Source organism: Meles meles, chromosome 15, assembly GCF_922984935.1.
Source record: "Meles meles chromosome 15, mMelMel3.1 paternal haplotype, whole genome shotgun sequence".
NCBI classification, from domain to species: Eukaryota; Metazoa; Chordata; class Mammalia; order Carnivora; family Mustelidae; genus Meles; species Meles meles.
The window spans coordinates 18486028-18510963 of NC_060080.1; the positions used below are offsets into that span (position 1 = coordinate 18486028).

Consider the following 24936-nt stretch of genomic DNA (forward strand, 5'->3'; position numbering starts at 1 on the left):
TATTTGACAGAGAGAGAGATCACAAGTAGGCAGAGAGGTAGGCAGAGAGAGAGGAGGAAGCAGGCTCCCCGCGGAGGAGAGAGCCCGATGCGGGGCTCGATCCCAGGACCCCGAGATCATGACCCGAGCCGAAGGCAGTGGCTTAATCCACTGAGCCACCCAGGCGCCCCCATTTTTCCACTTTTATCAGAATCCTTTTCTCACCCCTGCGCACCTCTCTAGTTACGCTCTCACTCCTTCCCTTTTTCCTGAGAACAACAAAGATCACCAAATTGTCGTATCTCCTGGCAAGGTTTTAGTACATATTTAATTAGCCTCCACTGGAACATTTGATATTTAGCTCATTTCAAACATAAACTCTCTCTTCCTTGAGTTCTGTGATATAGCCCTTGGCTGTCCTGCTTTGGAGAAGTTATGATCAACCTCCTTTGTAAGACATCCTCTACCGCTGCTCAAACATTACCGCCCTTCTAGGCACTGTTTTCTTTCTGCTTCGAAGAACCACCTACATCTGATGTACATTTGTGGCTGGAATGCACCTACAGCAGCTAACCCCAGAGTCCCTAGCTCTGATGTCTCCCATGCTTTGGATATATTTAAACAAATGTCTGCTGGACCTGGATGTCAAAATCTCCCGTACTGCATTCACTCCAGATCTGCTGCTCTCCCATCTATTCTCAGTTAATGGTGCTACTCATGTACCTGATTACCCAGGTAGCAATCTAAGAGCAATTCGAGGCTCTTCCTTTTTCCTTGTCCCCGAAATCCAATCACTTAGTTCTAGTGATTTTACCCCTACATTTTCTAGAAGAAACCCTCCTTACCACAACTTCTCTCATTCAGGTCTGCAGCACCTCTCACTTTGAATATAAGAAAGGCATGCAAAGTCCTTGCTAACTTCAAACACTACTCTTCTCTTCACTTAGCTTCAGAATACAGCAAACCAGAAGTGCCCATAGTTGTATGAAATTAATATGTTTGAGCGCCAGGGTGGCTCAGTCATTTGGCATCTGTCTTGGGCTCAGGTCATGGTCCCAGGGTCATGGAATCAAGCCCTGCATCGGACTTGGGAGAGTCTGGTTCTCCCTCTCCCTCTGCCTGCTGCTCTCTCTCGTCAAATAAATAGATACAATCGAAAGAAAGAAAGAAAGAAAGAAAGAAAGAAAGAAAGAAAGAAAGAAAGAAAGAAAAGAAACATGTTTACCTCTGTTTCTATGCCTTTGTTATACTGTCCCCTCTGCCTGGAATGTTCTTCCCCAATTTTTTTACTACAGTCCTTCATTTTTTGAGATGCTGTTACCACATCCACCAGAAGACCCTCTCACGAATTCCTAGGTGGGTTAAGTTCCTTCCTCTGTGCTCTGATAGCACCTCTGCTACACCATTATCACTGCATTTACTTAAATTAAAAAAAAAAAAAAAAAAAACTCTTCATATATCTTCTTCTACTGAGTAGTTATTTCCAAAGGCAGGGATTATTTTACTTATCTTTGTAACTTCAGTGCCTGGCACATACGTACAGCAAATGGTAGGTAGTCAATATACCTTGTTGAAAGAAGTCGTTATTTTCCATATTCCTGGCAAATCAATACTTCTCAAATTTCATTTTCATCATGTCCTGGTTCAAAAACATTCCAGGACTGCCACATGATAAAGTACAAATACATTTTTTGGCCTGGTCCTCCACAACAAGACCCCAAACTACCTATACAGCTTTATCTTCCATCATACTTTCTCATATAATAAAACTTTAGTTCCAGTCTACTCAGCCTGCAAAACAACTTTTTGACCCATACCTCCCAAAACCATTACAACTCATTAAAATGTCGGCCTTTTAATTAATACTTACTTTGCAACTTATTAGCAATTACCCCACAATGCCGCTGTTGACATTAAAAAACAATGCTGTCGGGGCACCTGGGTAGTACAGTCAGTTGAGTGACGGACTCAGTTTCAGCTCAGGTCGTGATCTTGGAGTCAGGCTCAGCACTAAGCGTGGGGTCTACCTGGGATTCTCTCCCTCTCCCTCTCCCCATCGTGCATTCTTTAATAAATATTAATTTAAAAAAACTGTTGTCGTGGGGGCGCCTGGCTGGCTCCCTTGGTAGAGAATGGGACTCTTAATCCCTGGGTCAATGAGCCCCACACTGGGCCTAGAGCTTACTTTTATAATTATTTTTTTAAATGTTGCCATGGACACCCACAATCCTAACTTCCATATATCCAGTAGGATGAGTAGTAGGGAAAAGGCCAAGTAACAAGGTAACTTGTTAACTTATAAAACACATTACTTCACACATATAAGAATAACTCCACACTTTTTTCTGCTTTACTCACCTTTTTTATCCTCAGTCCAGTTTTCCTCCATCTTTCTTGGCTTGAAGGTCATCAGGATTAGCTAGTATAGGACTTCTTTCCCTGAAGCTATCTTTCTTCTGCTAATCAAAACACTAACCTGAAAAAATTCTAGATACCCAGAATTCCAGAAAGAAATAGAAATTATCGTAAGAAAATCAGTGTCTTCGGTCTTTTGGTATGTGGCCTTTCAGATCTGCCTTACTAACCATTAACAGTAGGACCATTAATCGAAGTGGTCATAGACCAATCGTTTCTGTTTCTGGAACAAGAGGGGCTGTCGGGAAAATAGGTGGAATTAATAGAAGACGAGTGAGGAGAAAACCTGACTCCATCATCTCCAAGTGCCCTAGGACAACTGTCGCTCCTAAAAGGGTAAAAGCCATCAGTGCAAAATCTTCCAAAGAACACCGTCCTTCCTTTTGAGTTCTTGGATCTAATATGTTGGCCTAATAAAAGGAAAATGAGGTTAAGAAGGCAAAGGTGAGAGCAAACTAAAGGAGTGTATGTATGTGTGTGTGTGTGTGTGTATATATATATATATACATATATAATCAAAAATCTCCAACTTGATTCTTAAAAATTATCTAAAAACAAAGGCATTCCCACTAAGAAACTTCAACTGGGGTAACCAAGCAAACTGCAAAATTTCGGGGTCAGTTCTTAAAAGAACAGAGAATGGTATTGAGGTAGCCAATATTTATTCGACTTTGTATTCATCATTTCCAATCTATACAACTTTGTCAGGTGATCTGGCTGCATAGCTTCCTCAGGGAATCCCCAGCGTAACTATCTTTAGCTTTTTTCCATGGTGGGCTCATGGTATTTTCCAGAGAAGGCTCTGCTACTCTCCCATCTGGATATTCTTACACAATGCTTTGAAAGCAGCTTTTTAGTTCTCCACTCTTCAATATGAGCAGATAGCAAAGAATTACTGAACATTTACAAAAAAGCTACAATATTAAACAGGAGCCAAAATAAATAGGAAAAGCAACTTGCAGGAAAAAGTGTCTCTGCAGGAAGAAGAAAAACCAAGAAAGAAAAAGTAATTATTAATATCCTCAAACCGACTTTAGATTCTTTGGCTCAGGTCATGATCCCAGGCTCCTGGAATCAAGCCCTGCATTGGACTCCCTGCTCAGTGGGGAGCCTGCTTCTCCCTCTCCCACTCGCTTGTGTTCCCTCTCTGTGTTGCTGTCAAATAAATAAATAAATAAAATCTTTTTTAAAAAATCAAGAAAACAATAGCTCTGAAAAAATTAAATACACAATTAAAACTGGGAAGGAAACAGAATTTATAGAATGGTCTAGGAAGGTCAATATCTAAAGAACTGTGATTCTAGAAATGAAGAATCAGAACAATAACAACACAACAACAAAAATAACAAAACAAGGTGAACAAATCATAAAGAAAATAACCCCAGAAAATTTTCTCAGAACTGAAGGACATGAATTTTCAGAGCAGCAAGGCCCACTAGCATAGACACCCATCCAGACATTTCTGGGACATTCTAGAACACCAGGGTAAAAATGAAGATTCTAAAAGCTTTAAGAAAGGAAAATAAAATCAAGAGAATGCATCAAGAATCAGAATAGGAGAGTCTGGGTGGCTTAGCCAGTTGAGTGTACAGCTCTTGGTTTTGACTCAGGTCATGATATTGGGGCTGGAGGGGGCCCCATGCTCAGTGGGGGGGATCTGCTTGAGGTTCTCTCTCCCTCCCCCTCTCCCCTGCTTGTGCTAAAATAAATAAATATATTTAAAAAAAAAAAAAAAAGGAATCAGAATAGCACTAGACCACTTACCACCAACACAGGATACAAATGTCAGTAGAGAAAGGTGAAGGAGTATAGTGAAGGAAGAACCCAGAAAAAATAGTTATGTAAGACCTTCAACATACCAATGAAAAAGGTTAGAATGTTCCAGAAGAAACTTTCTCAAGATGATGAAATGCTAGAATGCCTGTATGTCTGAAGATAAGAGCTGGATTGCTGGGGATAAATTTAGGGGCAAACTAGTTGTTAATAGAAAACTAGGCAAATAACAGCAAAGACTATTATTAACAAAAAAGTGTACAGGAAACTAACCATAGCATCCTAAATATCTCAGCTATCAAGAGTTTCTACATAGTCACAATCATGTAAAGACTGAATAATGATGTAACATCAATGAAAACTAACTGGGAGGATGAGAAAACAGAGTGTGGAGGTGCACGGGGGACAGTTGCGACTATTCTCTTCCATGGGGGGAATGAAGGTACAGGTAAAAATTGGAAAGTAAAAAGGAGTCACATAAGAACATTATTTAGAAATACAGAGATGCATCCTTAATCAGTTAAGGATGTTGAAAACAGCTGGCTCTGGGGAGAATATTCCTTTTTTGCTGGGAGAAAGGGAGGGAGGAGGAATCAGGAGACAACTAGTTTTTGTAACAAGCCTTCTAATTCTTTAAACCATATTTATGAATTTCAAATTAAAAATAAATTTTTAAAGAGGTAAAATAATTCCATTTATGTACATTTTTTAAAAACCCCAAACCATTTTGATGGACACAAACAGTAATAACTACAGTAATAATGATTAGAACATATTAAACATGTTATGTGCCTGGGACTGTTCTAAGGTCATTACAATGTGTTTGTTGATCCAAATGCATAATCCTCACAATAACTACCACAGGCCTGGTGCTATCGTTATCCCCTCCCTACGATAAACACTGATGTACAGGGAGGTGAAGTAACTTGCTTCCTGTCACACAGCCAAGAAGAGATTCAGACTCACTCTGGCTTCAGCACCCTTCTTAAGTAATTACCTTCTCAAATAATGAAGGTAAAAATATACCTTCTCAAATAATGAATTAAAAACAGACAGGGAAGATGCTCATCAAAAAGTCATCAGAATGGCTCCCTCTGAGGATGAAAATGAATGTGACTGGAGAGCGGTAGGAAGGGGACATCAATTTTATCTCGAATTTTGTTCTCTAAAAAAAGAACTATAGGGGCGCCTGAGTGGCTCAGTCAGTTAAGTGTCTGCCTGTGGGTCCAGTCATGATCCCAGGGGGCCTGGGATTGAGCCTCACGGTGGTGGGCTCCCTGCTCAGTGGGGAGTCTGCTTCCTCTCCCCCGATACTGCATGTGCTCTCTCACTCTCAAATGAGTAAGGAAAATCTTTTTAAAAATAATTTTAAAATAAAAAAATTTTTAATTATATAAATAAGAACTGCAACAATTATGATAAGCTGTTAACATTTAATTCTGGACGATGGGAACATGCATGCTGTACCAGTCTCTGCAGTACTCTACAGTTTAAAAAACCTGAATAAGAGCAAATGCATTTCTCATCCACCTCAGTGATAGGCCAGTTAAGAATCCAAGCTCTGAAACCACACAAGTAGGAATCCCAGCTAACTCATTAGCTGTGTAGTGTCATCGGGTAAGTCATCAGGTAAACTGCTCAACCGATTCTGTATTTCAGTATCCCCTTCTGTTACGTGGAACCAACAATAGTCCTTAGCTCACAGATGCTATGATAATTAAATGGTTAATCCTTGATCCGGTACCTATCACTCAGATGTTTGCTGCTGCGATTACTACTACTGTATTATCACACAAGCACTGGGCCACCATTAGGTAACATCTTGTTTGCCCTTTGCCCACTACACTGTACTCCAAGAGAACCAGGACCTTGCTGTCCTGTCCTCAGCTGTAACTCTAATATCAAGAACTGTGCTTGGCAAGTGGCGTTGCTCAAATAAATGTGTTAAATAAATGTTGACCTTTGGTGATTAGGAACTGCTTGTACTTTCCCCTGCAGCTGTCTTGCTATTTTACTCTTCAGTATGCTTCTGTCGTTCCTTCTGCCTGGAAAACCTTTCCCACCCTGATGCCTCAGCTCAGGTGTCAGGTTTTTTAGGAAGGCTTTGTTGAGGGTGGGCTATGTGCTCCGCCTCTGTACACCCATCGGACCTTATGCCTGACTCAGTCATTAACAAGTGCCATACACAGTATGCTGAAATACGTTTGCACGTTTCAACAAGGAGCGATGAGGCACAGCAATTAAGAGTATCAACTCTGGAGCCCGACTGACTGCATTTGGATCCCGGCTGTGTGACCTCAGACAAACTACTTTATGCCCCTGTCTACCTGCCTGTAAGATGGGGATAATAATAACATATAGTTCATAAGATTCTCAAAGGATTAAGTGTGTATTTGTATTTGTAAAGCACTCAGGACAGTGCCTAGTGCCTAGTAAATATGATGTAAGGACGTTAAATTATAATATTCTTATACATAAAATTTTAATACTAAATATAATATATATAATATATAATAAAATACATAAAATATAAATATAAAAATAAAATATATTTAAAAATTTAAAAAACAGACACTATATCTTTGCCCAGCTTTGCATTCTCTCAAATTGGTGACTACTGTAGTAGTTCAGACAGAAGGATTCGTGCCCAGATTAAGTCAGCTACAATATGATGAAGAGAGTGTGATGGGCAGGAGACATTTTAGCAGAATAAAAATCAACAGAACATGCTGCATGATTAGAATGAGATGCACCATAAAGAAGATAAAATTTAGGATGACAGGTTTTGGAACTTTGATGGATATGGTTCTATTCACTAAGATGGGAAATAGAAGAAAAGGAATAGTTCTTGGCAAAACTTTAATAACAAAACTCTTCATTCAATGTTTATAGACAGAAGAACATTTCTTTAAAAATAACTTGAACCTGACCAACCATGACAGAAATCTGGCACACTATAGCTAAAAGAATTTAAGAAATAAGCTCCATGAAGACAGGGACCTTTTCAGCTTTGTTTCCTACTTTATTTCCAGCACCTGCAACAGTACTTGGCACACTGTAGACACCCACTATAAACCTGCTGAATCAATGAAAGGATGATTTAAGTAAATTTCAGCTATGTCGATTAAACCAAAAGAAATAAGCATCTACTATAAGCCCAGTGTTGTTTTTGTTTTGTTTTAAAGATTTTATTTATTTATTTGAGAGAGAGATCACAAGTAGACAGAGAGGCAGAGAAAGCGGGAGGCAGACTCCCTGCTGAGCAGAGAGCCTGATGTGGGGCTCGATCCCAGGACCCTGAGACCAACCCTGAGACCATGACCTTAGCTAAAGGCAGAGGCTTAACACACTGAGCCACCCAGGCGTCCCAAGACCAGGATTGTTTTAAATTCCTACAGGGAATGCAGAAAAAAATGTGGTACTTCCTTTCCCACATGAATACATTACTGTTTTGCCTAACATTAGTAGTTCACTATGCGATGCACTACAAAATATAGCCAAGTTCTGAGAAAGAAAGATACAGTAAGGGAGATTATTGGTGGAGAATCTAAGCCCAGCCCTGAAATATAAGCAAGATTTCAGTAGTTGAAAACAAAGATACTCCAGGGTGAGTGGTATGAATAAAGTGATGATATGATGTAATATGAAGGGTCCCAAGAAAACTAAGAAAAGGTTTTGGTAGGGGCGCCTGGGTGGCTCAGTGGGTTAGAGCCTCTGCCTTCGGCTCAGGTCATGATCCCAGGGTTCTGGGATCGAGCCCCGCATCGGGCTCTCTGCTCAGGGGGGAGCCTGCTCCCCCCCCCCGCCTACTTGTGATCTTTGTCAGATAAATAAATCAAATATTAAAAAGAAAAAAAAAGAAAAGGTTTTGGTAAAGTGGGGCTACACTCTAGAAGAGCCAGAAAGAAACGAAGGGCAAATAAAATGCCAACTCTCTCTGGGAAGAGTTTCATTTTCCCCACTCCTAAACAAAATTAATTGGTCCCCTTCTTATAACTCTGAACAACACTATGTTCCTTCTGTTACAACCCTTGTCCCACTGATCATTACTACTGGTATACCCACCAGCCTCCCCTAGTGAACTACGAGCTACTGAAAGATAGAGAATATGTCTAGCATAGTACCTAGGACATAAGAGACAAGACTGTGGGGCGCCTGGGTGGCTCAGTGGGTTAAAGCCTCTGCCTTCGGCTCAGATCATGATCCCAGGGTCCTGGGATCGAGCCCCATATCAGGCTCTGTTCAGCACAGAGCCTGCTTCCTCCTCTCTCTCTCTCTGCCTACTTGTGATCTCTGTCAAATAAATAAATAAAATCTTAAAAAAAAAAAAAGAGAGAGAGAGACAAGACTGCGCAGGTAAGAGGGAACTTATATTTAGAAAGATAGCCAAAAGGGGTGCCTGGGAGGCTCAGTCAGTTAAGCATCTGCCTTGGGCTCAGGTCATGATCCAAAAGTCCTGGGATGGAGCCCTGCTTTGGGCTCCTGCTCAGCAGGGAGCCTGCTTCTCCCTCTGCCCTTCACCCTGCTTGTGCTGTCATCTGCTCTTGTTCTCTGGCTCTTGCCCTCTCATATAGATAAAATCTTAAAAAAAAAAAAAAAAAAAGACTGCCAACAGATAACTTTGCAGGTGTTAGGGAATAGCAATAAATGAAATAGATATTTAAATGATTAGTGTCTTACTTTACTGTAGTTTTGAGTCCAATGTGAATTAAAACTGGATAAATAAACCCAACTTCTCTCCAGACCTCCACAAACTTCATTAAGGCTCAAATGCAGGGCACACCTGGGTGGCTGCTGGGTTAAGCATCCGCCTTTGACACAGGTCATGATCCCAAGTTCTGGGATCCAGGCCTGCATCAGGCCCTCTGCTCAGTGGGGTGCCTGTTTCTTCCTCTGTGCCACCCTCACCCAGGCTTGTGTTCTCTCTGTCTTAAATAAATAAATAAAATCTTTTTAAAAAGACTCAAACGTGCTTATAAATTACTTACATAAACATCTGACTACAATGTTTAAAAATCCATTTCCCAGGTTTATTACTATCAATCTTCTGACATAAAATTTAAAGTAAAAATTAATACGCAAAATCAATAAAAACAAATCTTATTCAAATTCAACCAGTTCCTTTTTACTATGATTTTTTTAAAAAATGAAAATTAAGAAATTCTACTTTTTTATTTTATTTATTTATTTGACAGGAGAGAGAAAGAGAGATCACAAGCAGGCAGAGAGGCAGGCAAAGGGAGAAGGAGAAGCAGACTGCCTGTAGAGCAGGGAGCCCGATTCGGGGCTCAATCCCAGGACCCTGGGATCATGACCTGGGCTGAAGGCAGGCGCTTACCGACTGAGCCACCCAGGCACCGCAAGAACTTCTGCTGAGAAGATTATCATACTAATCTCGGGACATGAAAAGGTATCTCAAGGTAGACAGCAGAAACATGAGCAATCTAAAGCCAAGAACATTCCACTCCCATGAAGCAACAAGCCCCTCAAAATTTTGGTATGAAATCTTTCTCGATATTTAAACTCTATGTACTATTCAAAGTATGCAGGTAACTACCTGATCAAAGAGAAAACTCTAGAGTAAGTTAACCAAAGTACCTGATTATTACTGCAGCAGTCTTCCAAAGAGAAAAACAATTATCAGAAGTAATCTATTTGCTTTTATAGAACACATTTTAGACAGTCTTCCACTGAAATTAAAACCACATTTCCTCAACATGTTGAACTTTTAGCTAAAAAATACCGAGGCTACTAAAATCTAAAAGAACACCGTAACGAGATTTTGGTGAGTGCTTAACGACATCAACATGCCGACCAGGGCAGTTAAGATGGCAGAGCAGGAGGGGGACCTGTGCTTGCCCCGCCCCTGGAACACTGCTAGATAGAGAGACATCAGCACGGCCGAACCACACAGCAGAAGAGTTCAGCTACAGCAGTGGTGCTGCACTCGCAGCCAACGGCAATCATCATCAGGCTAGAGACAGGTTTTTCTTGTCATCTTTATTCAAGTATTTCACAGCAGTTATATTACAAATTACAGTAAATGTTCAAAATTCCAGAATTCAAAAATTAAATAATTTACTTCAAACTAATGTAAAATGAAGTCAAATGCAAAACATCAATTTAACACAATTCTAAATTAAACTATAAACCCAAAACAGACCATAGTTGATGAAGTCTACTTAATCTACAAAGTAGACATACATGACTGAAACCAAAAAGGACTCCCAAAATCTAAATAACTGAATGTACAAAATACAAAAGATGCAGGTACAAGTCCAAATTCAAGCTTACAATGTGATTACAAATTATAATAACAATGGCATTCAGCTACGGGACCTGACACGGAAGATACCTACTGAATAGCACCATAGCTGAACCAACTGAATCAAAAATGGGAAGATATTACCACCCCACTCCCTAAAAATAAAATCCAGTAAACCTACAAATACATTGGCATATGAGAAAAATCAAGTCATGAAAGGACATAAAACAAAACAAAACAAAAAATTAATCACAGGTGAGATTCAAGCTCAAAACACAATTAACTCCACAGCCATCAGTTTCAACCCTAGTGCGGTTCCATCTTCAAAACGCTCCCATGGTCCCCACAGCTGAGCATTAACTATTGTTGGGCTGTGCTGTGATACATATTTTACTGATCTGAGAGCAAAGTTTTACACAGGAGCTATCATTTATAATGCTCACAATAGGAAATAAGAACAGAGGTCAATTTGTACATATTTTTGCCAATGCTATACAGCAAAAATTAAGAACTTACAGAAAGGTAAACAAAACTGAGTCCACTTGGATAATTTCACAAGCTGCTTTAAATTATAGAACCACCAGATATCTGTAAAGTAAGCACAACTGGTATGTGGTGTTTTTTGTTTTTTGTTTTGTTTTTTTTTTTGTGGGGGCAGGGAAAGGGGAGTGGAGGAGTTGATACAATTTCAGTGAATTTTTCTCCCCTTGGCATTAGATTGGCTTTCTCTTTAAGACCTAAACTGTTCAAAGTGGCAGTTCCTATCATACTGAGGTTGCCTCCTATTTCTCCATCTCATAAAGGTTAAAATAAAAAACCTTGATCTTTTGGAAGCATTTTAATGCTGAACATAAATAAATTTCCCTTGTCAAACCCACTGATGGCTAAAATCTTAATTAACTGGTACAAATTTAGTAACCTACTAAGAATATGTGCGTTGTTTTTTTTTTTCCTTTCACAAGTGCTGCTGTTACTTGAACAGAATGCTTCTGAATTAGAGTAACTGGAATAAATATTTAAAAAAAAATAGTGCAGCAAGAACCTGAGACTTGCAAAAAACCCTTTTAGCAGAAACTTGCTACAAAAAATCTGCTACATCTTATTTCATCAAATCTTTAAATTCTGTAACAATTTCCATCAAAATACAAAATGCTAATGTATTAGACAGTAAAATAGTCTGAACTGGTATGATGGTAATAAATACTAAAGAAAGCATGAAAATCCTCCCAATAATCAAATTAGAGGTTTCAAATAACCTCCCCTTTAAAATGGTTCATCGTTAATCGCACTTGCCCACCTTAAAAATACAGTGTGTCTACATGGGTAGCATCTTGAATTATATGACTGAGTATTATGAAAACTTCATAGACTAGGTATAAAGAAAAAAAGTGGCATTTAAAAAAAATTAAGCTATAATTAGAAGGCTCAAAATGTCAATGCAAAGAAGCACTTAAGATTACTGCAGTAGCCTACGGCCAAAGTGTGTGCTCTGCGCTGGCGACAAACACACTATAAACAGCCAGGGACAAGGAGACAAGTACCTTAGCTTCAGCATGTAAACGGTGGCAAAGTGATTACAGGACTCTGTAAACACTATTGATAACTAAAATACAAAAAGCTGAGGTAGCTCAGTATCTCTGCAGTAGTCCAAGACCATTTGCTCTAATTAAAACCCAAACTACATGTGTTGCATATATTGGAAAGACACACCTGCAGCTAACAGCTATAATGAATGAAGATATCAAGCCAACTTGTCAAAATTTCCTACTTTTTTTGTTTAAAAATCATCTGATAAAAAATGTCACTGCACTCCCTTTGCCTCTTTGCAACTGCCTAGACTGTGTCTCCAAATTTGTAGAAAGTTTTTGTAAAACTAGTAACCCATAATTAATTTTAGGTAAGTACAATTCACAGAAATCACTCAACAAGATCCAAAATGGGTTCCAATCAAAATGAACAACTGTGAAGGTAAGCTTATGGTAAGGGATTTAAACATTAATACTGTTATTCAAGAACCATACCAAAGCTCACCTGCAACTATGCATAAAGAAAATGAATTTTATGGAGCTTCTGACAAATTCCTCTTTTCTGTCCATTGGCAAGTCCTGGCTTTAAAACAAAACAGTAACAATTTACTATACAAGAAATCATTCTTCTCTGGGAACTCAAACATGAATAACTATTAAATTGCCACTGAGAGAGGAAAAGAATGTCGCCATCTATCTAATTTCTGGTCATCACTGTCAGCAATACTGCAAAGTTTGTAAGATTTTTGGTGGACTGCGTATTATTTGTTGCTGTTGTTTTATTATGTGTTTCTTAAACAGAAACAGACCATATAGGAAAACTTACCATTTTAATATATCATGTGGCTTAATGTCTTGATTTGAGTTTGGAAAACAAGATAAGCATTTTATACCAAAACACTGGTTGCCTCTTAATGACACAGAGTATCAAAACTTATTTTCAAGGTTGTGACCAAAGAGACATTCTAATTCATTTGCTACAAACAAGCCCATTCCTTTGTTTAGCCTTATCCTTCTCAAATGAATTAAAAGGCACATTAAAGGCAGTTCTAAAGAGCCTAATCTAATTTCATCCAGTTTCTTCAGTTTCCCACCAGAATATACCATAGCCAACTCTAAAACAGGTTTCAGTCCATTACCCAGAACAAATAAAAACAAATATGCTAAAAGGAGTAGAAAGGAGAAAGAAAAACAAAACAAAACAAGAAAAAGGAAACAAAACAGGTTGCCCACTATTTAAACAATTCAACACAGTTAGAACTGCCCCATCCAGTTTCCTCCTGTCTGCTGGTCTGCTCCCTAAGAGAGAAGTCTCCAAAAGAGAGTGCACGAAAAGAGGAGCAGAAGTGAGAGCAGTTTCTGTAGCACCAAAATCTCCATCTGTGGGGTTGTATTTTTTATTTGTGGAAAATACAACATGTTTCTGAAGTTCTGTTTGGTTCTTGTAGGCTGGTTGGTTTCAGGTACCTGAGACAATAGCACCAAATTCAACAGAGAGAAAGAATGAGTGAGAGAGCACTTTACACCAAGGCTCTGCACATAATTGGTGCAATTTGAAATTGAATGGCTCAGAAGACTGCTCTGTCAGGAGCAGATGGGAGAGGATAAACCACTCATCTTGAAAAGTTCATAGGAATGTCTCAAACATATGAACTGTTCTTTCCATCTCCTACAAGGGGAAAAAAAGTGCATGTTATCTAATATAGAAAAGACAAAATTACTATGGGAAAATTCACTTTAACTTTTTTAGAGAAAGAATTTTAGATACAGGTTAAGCTTTAAGTATTTTCTGATTATAATGCCACAGCTACTCTATAAACTATCTGACCTAGATGCTTCCAAATGCCTATTTGATACTTAGACTAATGAAGATGATGCTAGTAACACTCAATGAGTACTTATTATGCCCGATATTGTACCAAGAAATTTATATATATAAATAATTTGTCAGCTAATAAACAACAAAATCGGAATTTAAGTATAGGTAGCCTCACTCCAGAGTCTGAGCCCATCCTTTACTCATGTTATCTCAAAGCAAAATAAATGTATTCAGTATAGTAAGACTTGTATCAGAAGTAGAAGGCACCTGTTCCCACTGCTATTCACTCTAATCAGAGCTGCAAACCAAAGGGGGCAGAAAGAGTCACTGCCATCACCACAAGAAATGCTGCACAGAAAGAATCACTGGTGATTCTGCTACAGATCCCCTCCCCTCCCTAAAAAAGGTCCCTAGGTTACAGGGTTCCAAGTCCCCTACGGAAAAATGTTTCACTGCTGAAGAGTATTCAGTCCACTCAAGCTAATCAAATGTCAACTCATGCAAATAAGTTCAGGAATTTAAAAAAAAAAAGGTCAATAACTCTACCCTACACATTTCATTCAGATGGCCAAGAGTCCAACACATCTAAGGCATTTGGTTTTTCTTTCCCCCTTTAAACAGCTGAAATTATATTCTACATCTCTGTACAACAGGCTGGATTATCATCTGATCAAAAGTTCTCATATTAGACCAATAAAAATGTTTCATCATATTGTTACTGAATAAGGAAAAAACTCGGATTATAAAACAGAATATACAATCTGATCTCAATTTTTAAGCATGTATTCACATACTTATACATATGTTATACACATCTAGACATTTTTATAAAGGATAGACGATATCCCATAAGATTAACACTGACTAGTTTCCTCTAGATGGTGGGATGTGGATGATGTGTTTTTATGTTCTCATTTGTGCTTTCTTATTATATCTATACATTATATAATAACAGTGTAGATTCATAAAAATGTAACTCCTAAAAATGTGATTAGAAAATAACCTTTAAATGTTTTCTCCCTCTGATTCAAGTCCAATATTCCTTATTGAACATGAAAAATAATCATATCCTCTATATATAAACCTTATACTAGAAATGCTTGAGAGCAGGGGCTTTATAGCCCAAACATTTAGCACAATATCTGGAACTACAGGCAATCAGTAAGTATTTAATAATCAGTCCACCAGATAAACAAACTAACTGGCAAATAAACAGGGAGTCTAACTCAGTCACTTAGCCATTTAGTGGGTCTACATTTACCCAGATGACCTCAAAAAGCAGAAGAGTGGCTTAATGATGTAAATTATATAAACAGGTATAAACTGATATATATAAGGAAGAACTCACTATGGCCCAGAGTTCTCTAGAAAGGGAACAGTTCAGGGCACCTGGGTGGCTCAGTCGGTTAAGCATTCAACTCTTGGTTTCAGCTCAGCTCACGATCTCAGGGTTGTGAGATCAAGCCCTTTGCTGGGCTCTGCGCTCACCTCAGAGTCTGCCTAAGATTCTCCCCTTCTTCCTCTCTACCCATTCACACACTCACTCTCTCTCTCTCAAATAAATAAGATCTTTTTAAAAAGAAAGGGAACGGTTCACATCTAGAGTGTCTAAGCAAAAGGACAACCACTCCTTCATGTGGCCATCTCGTCAGAGTAGATCTGATGAGTAAGATGACTTTTAAGTTCTTTTCTAATCATTAATGGGGTGGCAAACAGCTCTCACTGCTCAGGCCACGCCTTTAATCAGAAGTGGCTGCCTAGGTAGCAGTGGTAAGGACTGTGAGGCCATCCCCACATTCAGTAGGCCAAAGTGATATGCTCAGTGATGTCACTAATAGGAAGGGACAAGAGAATTGTGACATGCTATTCTAGGTATCTGCCAACCCAGAACCACGAAGTGCTATTTTGATAAACAAAGAATCCCAGATTACTTCTGTCCTGAGACAAAATGATACAGAAAGGATTTATTCTTCAGACTGTAACTCTTAACAAGTCTTCTAATTTTAAATCTTCAAAACATTCTTCAGTTACTTGGTGAAAGATATACACTAAAAAAATGTTTTCCTCTTTTTTCCTTTGGGACAAGCAAAAGCACATATTTGTTTATTCTAAGGATGAACTGAGCACTTACCTCTATAAGTTGTGATTTGTCATAATCTTTACGATGACGATAGATGCATTGACTAAGAAGAGAATATAATCTCTCAAGTTGATCAACTGCAAGATTGTTGCTTTTATCTACCAATAAATCAAGCAATTTCTAAGAAAAATTAGAAGAAAAGAGAATAAAATGAAGTTTGGTTTCATTTTCACACTGAAACAGATGTATTCAAATGGCTCGCCAATACACACCATAGGCTATAGTGTAACAGTGACACATTTAGGAGATTCTAAGGCTTAGTTTATTCCCAAGACCATTCTCTAAACCCCTCAAAACACACACACCTCATTTTTTACTAGAAGCCTGAAAGCACTTTTATTCCTAGGTAAAGCAAGAGATTATCAAAACTAGTTTTACTCAACTGCCTACAAACATAATAAATCTCTTTCCATTCATTTAAGACTGAGTGGGAATAGCAAAGCTTACCTTCAATCTCTCATGATCAACTATAAGAGGTGGCACAGGCTCAGACGGCTCTTCTGGAACCAGCTCCAGGCTTGTTGTTTTTGCCTGGTCTAAAATTAACTTACGGTATTTCTTTACTTTAGAAGCACCTACAATTGAAAAAAAAAATGCACTGCAGCAAGTAAAAGTTAAGAAAAATCGAGTTTAAGCAACTATAAATTTTTCTACCCACCACAAAACTTTTTGGAATAAGGGTATATTCTGTAAATGATATATATATTTTTAAAGATTTTATTTATTTGCCAGAGAGAGAGAGTACACACAAGCAGGCAGAGAGGCAGGCAGAGGCAGCGAGAGAAGCAGGCTCTCTGCCGAGCAAGGAGCCTGATGCGGTACTTGATCCCAGGACCCTGACATCATGACCTGAGCCAAAGGCAGCAGCTTAACCAACTGAGCCACCCAGGCATCCCTGTAAATGATAATTTTTTTAAATATGTAACCCAAATTGAACAAAATTAAACCACAACTATGAAAGCCAAGTTATGTTATAGTATCATCTAATAAACATATCCACTTAAAGGAAGAGAAAAGCAATCATCACCTCTAAGCACTAACCTGTAAATCATCTTTACTCTTTTTACGATAGCCATCATTTTAAAATTTAGAGCTTTCAGAATTGGAAGAGGGGAAGCAGCCCAGAAAAGCAGATACTCATACCAAGTGAGGCCGACCTGTCTACAGGTCTATTTCTGTTGCAAGTTTAAAAAAAAAAAAAGCAAAAAAAAAAACTTCAACACTAACTGAAATTTATTTTCTCTTTTACACTGTCCAGATTTTTTTGTTTTTTAAATTTTTTTCTTTTAATTTGACAGACAGAGATCACAAGCAGGCAGAGGCAGGCAGAGAGAGAGGAGGAAGCAGGCTCCCCACTGAGCAGAGAGCCTGACATGGGCTCCATCCCAGGACCCTGGGATCATGACCTGAGCGGAAGGCAGAGGCTTTAACCCACTGAGCCACCCAGGCGCCCCCTGTCCAGATTTCTATTAGAAATTTATCTGGTTTCTAACTTTTTTTTTTTTTTCCATAAAAATATAAGCCCGTTTAAAGTAATAGGGCTGGTGGTCTTTCCTACCTCAGAGTGAATTACACATAATCTAATTTTCCTCCCAACATCATACTGAGAGCAGCTACACTGAAAAAAAGAAAACAAAACAAAAAAACAAACAAACCAGAAATTTGGAGGTGGCTGACTGAGCATAATTTGACAGTACCAGGTACTCTGAGGGATAGAGAGGGCAGACAGGCTAGAAGCCTTGTGATCCCCTAGGTAGGCATACTCTAAGAAAGAGCCAAGGGGGAAGGAACGCAAAGACAAACTCAAACTGTTTGAACTTTGTTTTTTTTTTTTTTAAGATTTATTTGTCAGAGAGTGAACAGGCACACAAGCAGGGGGATTGGCAGGGTAAAGGGAGAAGCAGGCTCCCTGCTCAGCAGAGAGCCAGATATGGGACGAGATCCCAGGGCCTTGAGATCATGACCTGAGCTGAAGGCAGACACTTAACCAACTGGGCCACCCAGGCATCCCTCTTTCAGAACCTTATAGAGGACCTGTCCCACCTCATAAACACTACGGAGAACCTTCCCCTTCCCTCCTGTGTTAGTTCTCTTATCCCCATGCCTTTAAACATTTCCCTCCAATCAATGCTTGCTATATAGATAAATAGTAAAAGAACCAATATTGCCTTGGGAAACATATACCTCCATGTAGCAGAGATATTTTATATTTCAGACAGCTTCTAGAGTGAAAGTCTTTATTTACAGTTTAATTAACATATGCTAATAGTTTTTTTTTTTTTTAAAGATTTTTTTTTTTTTTAAGATTTTATTTATTTATGACAGAGAGAGATCACAAATAGGCAGAGAGGCAGGCAGAGAGAGTGAGAGGGAAGCAGGCTCCCCGCCGAGCAGAGAGCCCGACGCGGGACTCGATCCCAGGACCCTGAGATCACGACCCGAGCCGAAGGCAGCGGCCTAAACCACTGAGCCACCCAGGCACCCTGAAATATAAAATATCTCTGCTACATGGAGGTATATGTTTCCCAAGGCAATATTGGTTCTTTTACTATTTATCTATATAGCAAGCATTGATTGGAGGGAAATGTTTAAAGGCATGGGGATAAGAGAACTAACACAGGAGGGAAGGGGAAGGTTCTCGTTAAGACCTTCCGTATCACATTACCAAATTCATGGACAACCAGGAGACTGAAAACTTGCATTAGGTAACCCTGCCTTGACAGAAGTGAAAATTTCAGGTAAAGCTTTTATACAACAAATATCTTTATAAAGTTTTTAGATAACCAACTGAACATGATATTAACTTAAACCTTTTTTTGCAAGCATACTAAAAATCTCATAGTGAAAGAACATTAAAAAGGACTCCTCACCTTATACCCAAAGTGCTTCATCAGGAAGATCTCTCCCTTTCTCCCTACTCTGTTACTGAACCCTAGCTTTAAAACATGTTTTAAATTCTGTCTGTATGATAAACACAAATAAATAAATAAATATCAGAATAAATACTGCCCTTAAAACTACCTTCTATTATTAAATATTGAAGAGAAAGAAAAATTCTCAACAGGTAGCATTTAAGAACATGGGTGCCTCAGTTGGTTAAGCGTCTGCCTTCAGCTCAGGTCATAATCCCAGGGTTCTGGGATAGAGCCTTGGCATCTGGTATGGCATCTGAGCCTTGGCATTGGAGCAGGGAGCCTGCTTCTCCCTTTCCCATTCCCCTGCTTATGCACTCTGTCAAATAAATGAAATCTTTAAAAAAAGACCAGTACACACACATCTTCTTTATCCATCAAGAGAATTCTAAGACTTTGAATAATTATCTTTCTACTTCCTACTTCTGCTAGAGGGCTCAAAAACTTGGAGCAAAGGGCGCCTGGGTGGTTCAGTTGGTTGGGGAACTGCTTTCAGCTCGGGTTGTGATCCTGGAGTCCTGGGATCGAGTCCCACACATCAGGATCCCTGCTCCGCAGGGAGTCTGCTTCTCCCTCTGGCGCTCCCCTTTCTCATGCTCTCTCTCAGATAAATTAAAAAAAAAAAAAAAAAAAAAAAAGTTGGAGCAAAAAACTATTCCCACATAGCCCTGACCCCAAGCTAAAGCTAGATTCTAATTTACCCCATCCCACTATGGGTTAAAGAATGGTAAACAAAGCAGAGCTAGAAATTCCCAGGCCCCCTGTTCTGCTGCTGCTTAGAGGAATCACATAGCCACAGGAAGGCGGGAGCTAGCAGGGTGCTCTGCGTCTGCAAGAACAAGGCAGATCTGACAGCACAGGTTCTAGTGCTTCCTATACCACGGGCTTTACAAAACAATGGAGCCTCAGACTCAGCATCCCTTAGACTCAACTAACAGTGAATGCCTGGAATGAATACAGCTTGGTATGTGCCAGGCACAGAAAGAGGCGATTAATATACATGACTTATTTAATCCCTACAGTGACACCACTCTGAAGTTTAATTTAGAAGATGAAAAAAAAGACTGGAGAGCCTAAGTTACCAGCTCAAAGCCACATGAAAATAATAAACAGGAGTGGTAATTTAACTTGAGTGTATATGAGCATAGGATACCATACAGTGTCTAGTATCCAACTCTTCTCAGCCAAGCCTACCCCACCCCAATCATTCTTATTAGAATTCCATCTTCTTAACACCTGTGGGCTTACTCAGCCTTTATCCATAAATCCATTTGGATAGGGATAATAATCAGGTGGGAGGCAAAAGAGTAAGCAGTCAGGAAAGTGATGCATTCTAGACCATAACCCTCTGAAGTTCCCACCAAAATTTACTAGGCATGAATATGCCCACTTTCCTGGGGAAAAAGATGAAACTTTAACGGATTCTTAGAGGGGTGTAACTGCTTATCAACTAGTGCTACTGGGGACCAAACAAAATATGCCATTAGTTAACTCTGGAATTTAAAACTTCAATTTTTAAAAAAAATATTCGCTCTACCTTCTTTATCCAGTTCCGCATCTTTAACCTCCACTTCGGGGCTGGGTTCTAACTTCTCATTACTGCTACATTCCAGGGCGTCGAGTTTCTCAGGATCATCTCCATGATGCTCATTCGAAGTTTCTGGTTTTTCTTTTGACTGGTCCTCTGGGACAATCTTTTGTTCAGAACTACATTTGTCACCACTACCACAGAAAGAGACTACTTCAGCTTTGCCATTCTGACACTCCAGAACTGGTATTCCTTCAAAACTGTCAGTGGAGGCCTCACCATTTAGACAGCTTCCTTTAAGGAAAGGCTCTTTCCTAGATGTCTGTTCTGGATTTAGAGAACCGCTGCTGTTGACAAGCAGAGACTCATTGGAACTTTCCTCTTCAGTAGATGCAAAGTTCTCCTTCGTGCCCGCTCCATTGTTAAGCCTCTGCCCCTGGTCCATGTCCATGATGTCACATGATGATTCATCATTGGTCATAGAGAGGTCTCCAGTCTCTTCGCCATTTTCTTCATGGCAGTCAGTGCTTACCTCAAACTCTCCATTCTCCAGCAACTTCCTGTCCTCTGTATGGTTCTCATAGTCTGCAAATTTAGTGTCCTCTTCATCTTTTTTTAAATTATTGACTTTCCTTTTCTTAATAATTCCTTTACCCCACTGTGATCGCCGCCTCGATTTTCTTCGAACTCGAACTATTTCAGAGAGAAGGAAAACAGGTATATAGAACTTGGAGTGCAACACTTGTTTTACAAATGTTCACTATATTAAGACCCAAAAGAAAGTAAACCCATACTGGTTTAACACACAGGAACTACTTAGCTCTTTTTTCCTCTTTTTTAAAGATTTTATTTATTTATTTATTTATTTGACAGATAGAGATCACAAGTAGGCAGAGAGGCAGGCAGAGAGAGAGGGGGAAGCAGGCTCCCCACTGAGCAGAGAGCGTGATGCGGGGCTTGACCCCAGGACCCTGAGACCATGACCTGAGCTGAAGGTAGAGGCTTAATCCACTGAGCCACTTAGGCGCCCCACTATTTAGCTCTTGAAATTCAAGCTGACTAATCTTCACAACCTATAAGGAGAATGAATATGAAGTCAGTGTTGACCTCTGAAGGATAAAACTTTTTTTTTTTAACTGAGTATAATTTACCCAACATTAATTTTTTTTCTATTATCCTAGACTCGACTCTACAGCTGTTCCTAATTCCTAACAGCCAGGGGCCAAGCATATAATACGTACGGAATGACGAACTACATTATCAGGCTACCTAGAAAACTGAGGGCCACAGCCCCAGATTTCCACCAAGAAAATGAGTGCTTTGCCAGCAAAATCACCCCAAAGCTCCTAAACCATGGAAGAAAATGAACACATGATCCACTATATCAAGACAAAACTGTTACAGATGTCCCACAAATAACTATCCACTGCCTCTCCTTCCAGAGAAGGAATCACCCACAGAAAGTACAGTAGTAGACAGAAACCCTACAAAGTTTACAGACAATTTGGTTAGACAACCATTAGCCTCCTCTGCTATAAATGGTTCACCAAGCAAGATCAACTGGTTACACAGTTGTTATTTGAAAATATGTAAAAAGTGGGGTGCCTGGGTGTCTCAGTCAGTAAAGTGTCCAACTCTTGATTTTGGCTCAGGTTATGATCTCAGGGTCCTGAGATCGAGCCCCATGTTGTGCTCTACGCTCAACATGGGGTCTGCTTGTACCTCTCCCTCTGCTCTTCCCTCTGCTCTCCTTCAAATAAACAAAATATTTAAAAGAAAAGAAAATATGGAAAAAAGTTAAGCCCTCCGCTATCAAGGCAGCAGCAACATTAACAACCACTGAAAATGTCAGTGATGTAAAAAGGAAGACCTACAGAAGTTGTAAAGACTATATTCATCTCAGACATTGGGGAGGGTATGTGCTATGGAGCGTGCTATGAATTGTGTAAGACTGATGAATCATACACCTGTACCCCTGAAACAAATAGTACATTATATACTAATTTTAAAAATTAAAAAAAAAAAAAAGACTACATTTATCTCCAGATGCCAGAAACCGTCATGAGCTTTATGAGTACTTCCAGTAACAATGGGCCCAGGAATCTTTAATTCCCCATATATGTGTTTACAAATTTTTCATCCTTTCAACTTTAATCCTTACTGAGTCTCTGTAAAGACATCCAGGTATTCACAGGAAATTGACAAATATTGTCATAAATATTACTTTTTTTCCTTATCTAAGAATAAATCTATGAAAGGTTTCTGAAATCATTTCCCAAATTCAAGTTATTTTGTGACTTGGTTCAAAATATATTTTGCCTTCAAAACCAAATCATTAGAATCATCTCTCCTATTCCTATTTCCCCTACTAATTTCTATTTTCATAATTTATACTTACAGGGTAATTGGAGAAGAAATTTGTTACTAGTTTACCGTTAAAAGCTGTATATAAAAGCTAAAATGATGGGCATTTGTAAGTATTCCATTAACTATATGAAAATCTAATCCAGTCCACATTAAAAGTGAAAAAAAATTCAGCCTGCTCTTTCTCTAAAAGGTGGAGCTGCTAGGTTTTTATTGACAATCACTCCAAACATTGTGACCTCACTTATTCTCCAGCAACACAACCAAATCATAAACAGTTCCCCCTTCTTTCCTCATTAAGCCATTTAATTCTACAGCAAGAAGCAGCTAAACTCTGTTCAATCAAGAGCCAGCTCAATGACTTGATCTGTGGGCACTAAGTAAAGGCTTAGAAAGCCTACCAAAGCAAGTTTATTCCTAACACTTTCATCCCAGCTAAGAACAAAGAAAATGTTCTCATTTGGGAGAAGGTCAAATTAGAGATATTTTTCCCCTCCTTATATAATTATTTCTAACGGTGGGTATGATTTTGGTAAAATAAGAGAAATTAATCATACAAGCTCCCTGAGATGGGGATTTTGGTGTTAAGCACTGTTGTATCTCTACAGCACCTGACATGTGGTAGTAGTATCCATTTATGGAACTAATCTTTCATATACTACTTCCTTTTACAGGAGCACATTGTCTGAAAAACCAATATGGGGACACAATATTTAGAGTCAATTTTTAAAGCCTCTCTGAGCTTATTTCCAAAACTAAAACCTTAGGAAAGCAACACTATCTTAAGGATATTTAGATTTATAACTCAAGTAAATTAATGTGAAACAGGCAAATGATGAGTCACATATGCCATCTACTGGTAAGAGAAAACTAAACTCACATTTGTAGATTAAAATAACATTTAAATGTTTAAAGGAACTTAAACTGCTTAAAGCTAATTTTCAATGGGTTTTAGTAAATATTTCTATCAGGTACAGAGAATATACAGGATTTCAAGGTTTAAAATTAGAGTGCTACATTACATAATCCAGGTCATGATCACGATCCAAGACACAACTAACCAAATAGCTTTAATCAATTTCATGGAACCAAATGTACCACTAAGTCCTTCAAATTTTCTCACATGTGAATGCCAAATACCACAGAGAAAAGAGCTTAAAAAAAAAAAAAAAAAGAATCTGATTCATTCATTCAAATGCAATGCCATTGGTGAACGAACATATTACAGCCGGCTTTACTGAGAGTTTCAACAGTATGACCACCTTTATACCAGAACAGCAAATATCTTCCAAGGGTGGCTATCTTCAGCAAACATATGGAGTATATTAGGAAAATTCTGTGTTCTTTAACATTTGTCTTTCAGAGATCTTATAAATCAGCATGAATGAGCACAAGTGACAAAAACCTAGAACAATGAATTTTTCCCTTTCTAAATACATCTCACTTAAACAAAACTAGATTAAAAAGGCTGTACAATTAATGAATGAATGAATGAATGAATTTTTTAAAAGGCTATACAGAGGAGCGTCTGGGTTAGCTCAGTTGTTAAGCATCTACCTTCAGCTCAGGTCATGATCCCAGGGTCCTCGGATCAAGCCCCACATCGGGCTCCCTGCTCAGCAGAAAGTCTGCTTCTCCCTGTCCAATTCCCCCTGTTTGTGTTCCCTCTCTGTCTCTCTCTGTCAAATAAATAAATAAAACCTTAAAAAAAAAAAAAAAAAGAAAAGAAAAAGAAGTATCTCCTGAATCAGACCCTCTTTCCCTACAGTTAGAGAAGTATACTTCTATCCCGCCGTACAACTTCTTCACCTCTGGGCAGAAAAAAGATGAGAAGGCCTGTGAGAACACAGCAGCACCTAGTCTGTGTCCCCAACTCCTAACAAATCTGCATCCTTCTCAGCTCTTCCCACTACTGGATAACATGGTCTCAAACACTCACATGCACATTTATTTGCAGAGTTGTGCCAGACATCCAATGGATTTCTTTGTTTGTGCCGAAATGCCTCTTCCACTCTAGTTTCAGTCTTCCGAGCTCCAGTGCCATGAGGATTTACTTGTTCTGCTGTTACCGATAAGCCTGCAGGCAAGAGATAAGCAACACCTATTTAAATATTCCCAGCTACATAAACCAACATGGTTTAAAAAAAGTCTGAAATAAAGAACTAAGTTTTAGTCATTAATTACACCTGGACAGTTTGTAATTCAGATGGAAACA

At 38.9% G+C, this 24936-nt stretch overlaps 1 protein-coding gene across 4 annotated transcripts in view; it reads right to left on the reverse strand.

Annotated features, from left to right (window-relative positions):
* Positions 1–24936, reverse strand: part of ATAD2B (ATPase family AAA domain containing 2B) — a 178561-nt gene that overhangs the window by 16610 nt on the left and 137015 nt on the right. For 2 of the 4 annotated variants that reach the window (XM_045978995.1, XM_045978994.1), the window contains exons 24-28: positions 24661–24798; positions 20367–21050; positions 16365–16492; positions 15909–16037; positions 10160–13627 (exon numbers count right to left, since the gene is read on the reverse strand). In XM_045978995.1, the coding sequence (XP_045834951.1) occupies positions 13586–13627; positions 15909–16037; positions 16365–16492; positions 20367–21050; positions 24661–24798 (1121 nt within the window). In that variant the 3' untranslated portion in view covers positions 10160–13585. Of the gene's footprint in view, positions 1–10159; positions 13628–15908; positions 16038–16364; positions 16493–20366; positions 21051–24660; positions 24799–24936 lie in introns of those variants that run through there. The other 2 variants (XM_045978996.1, XM_045978997.1) reach the window with 2 other exon arrangements.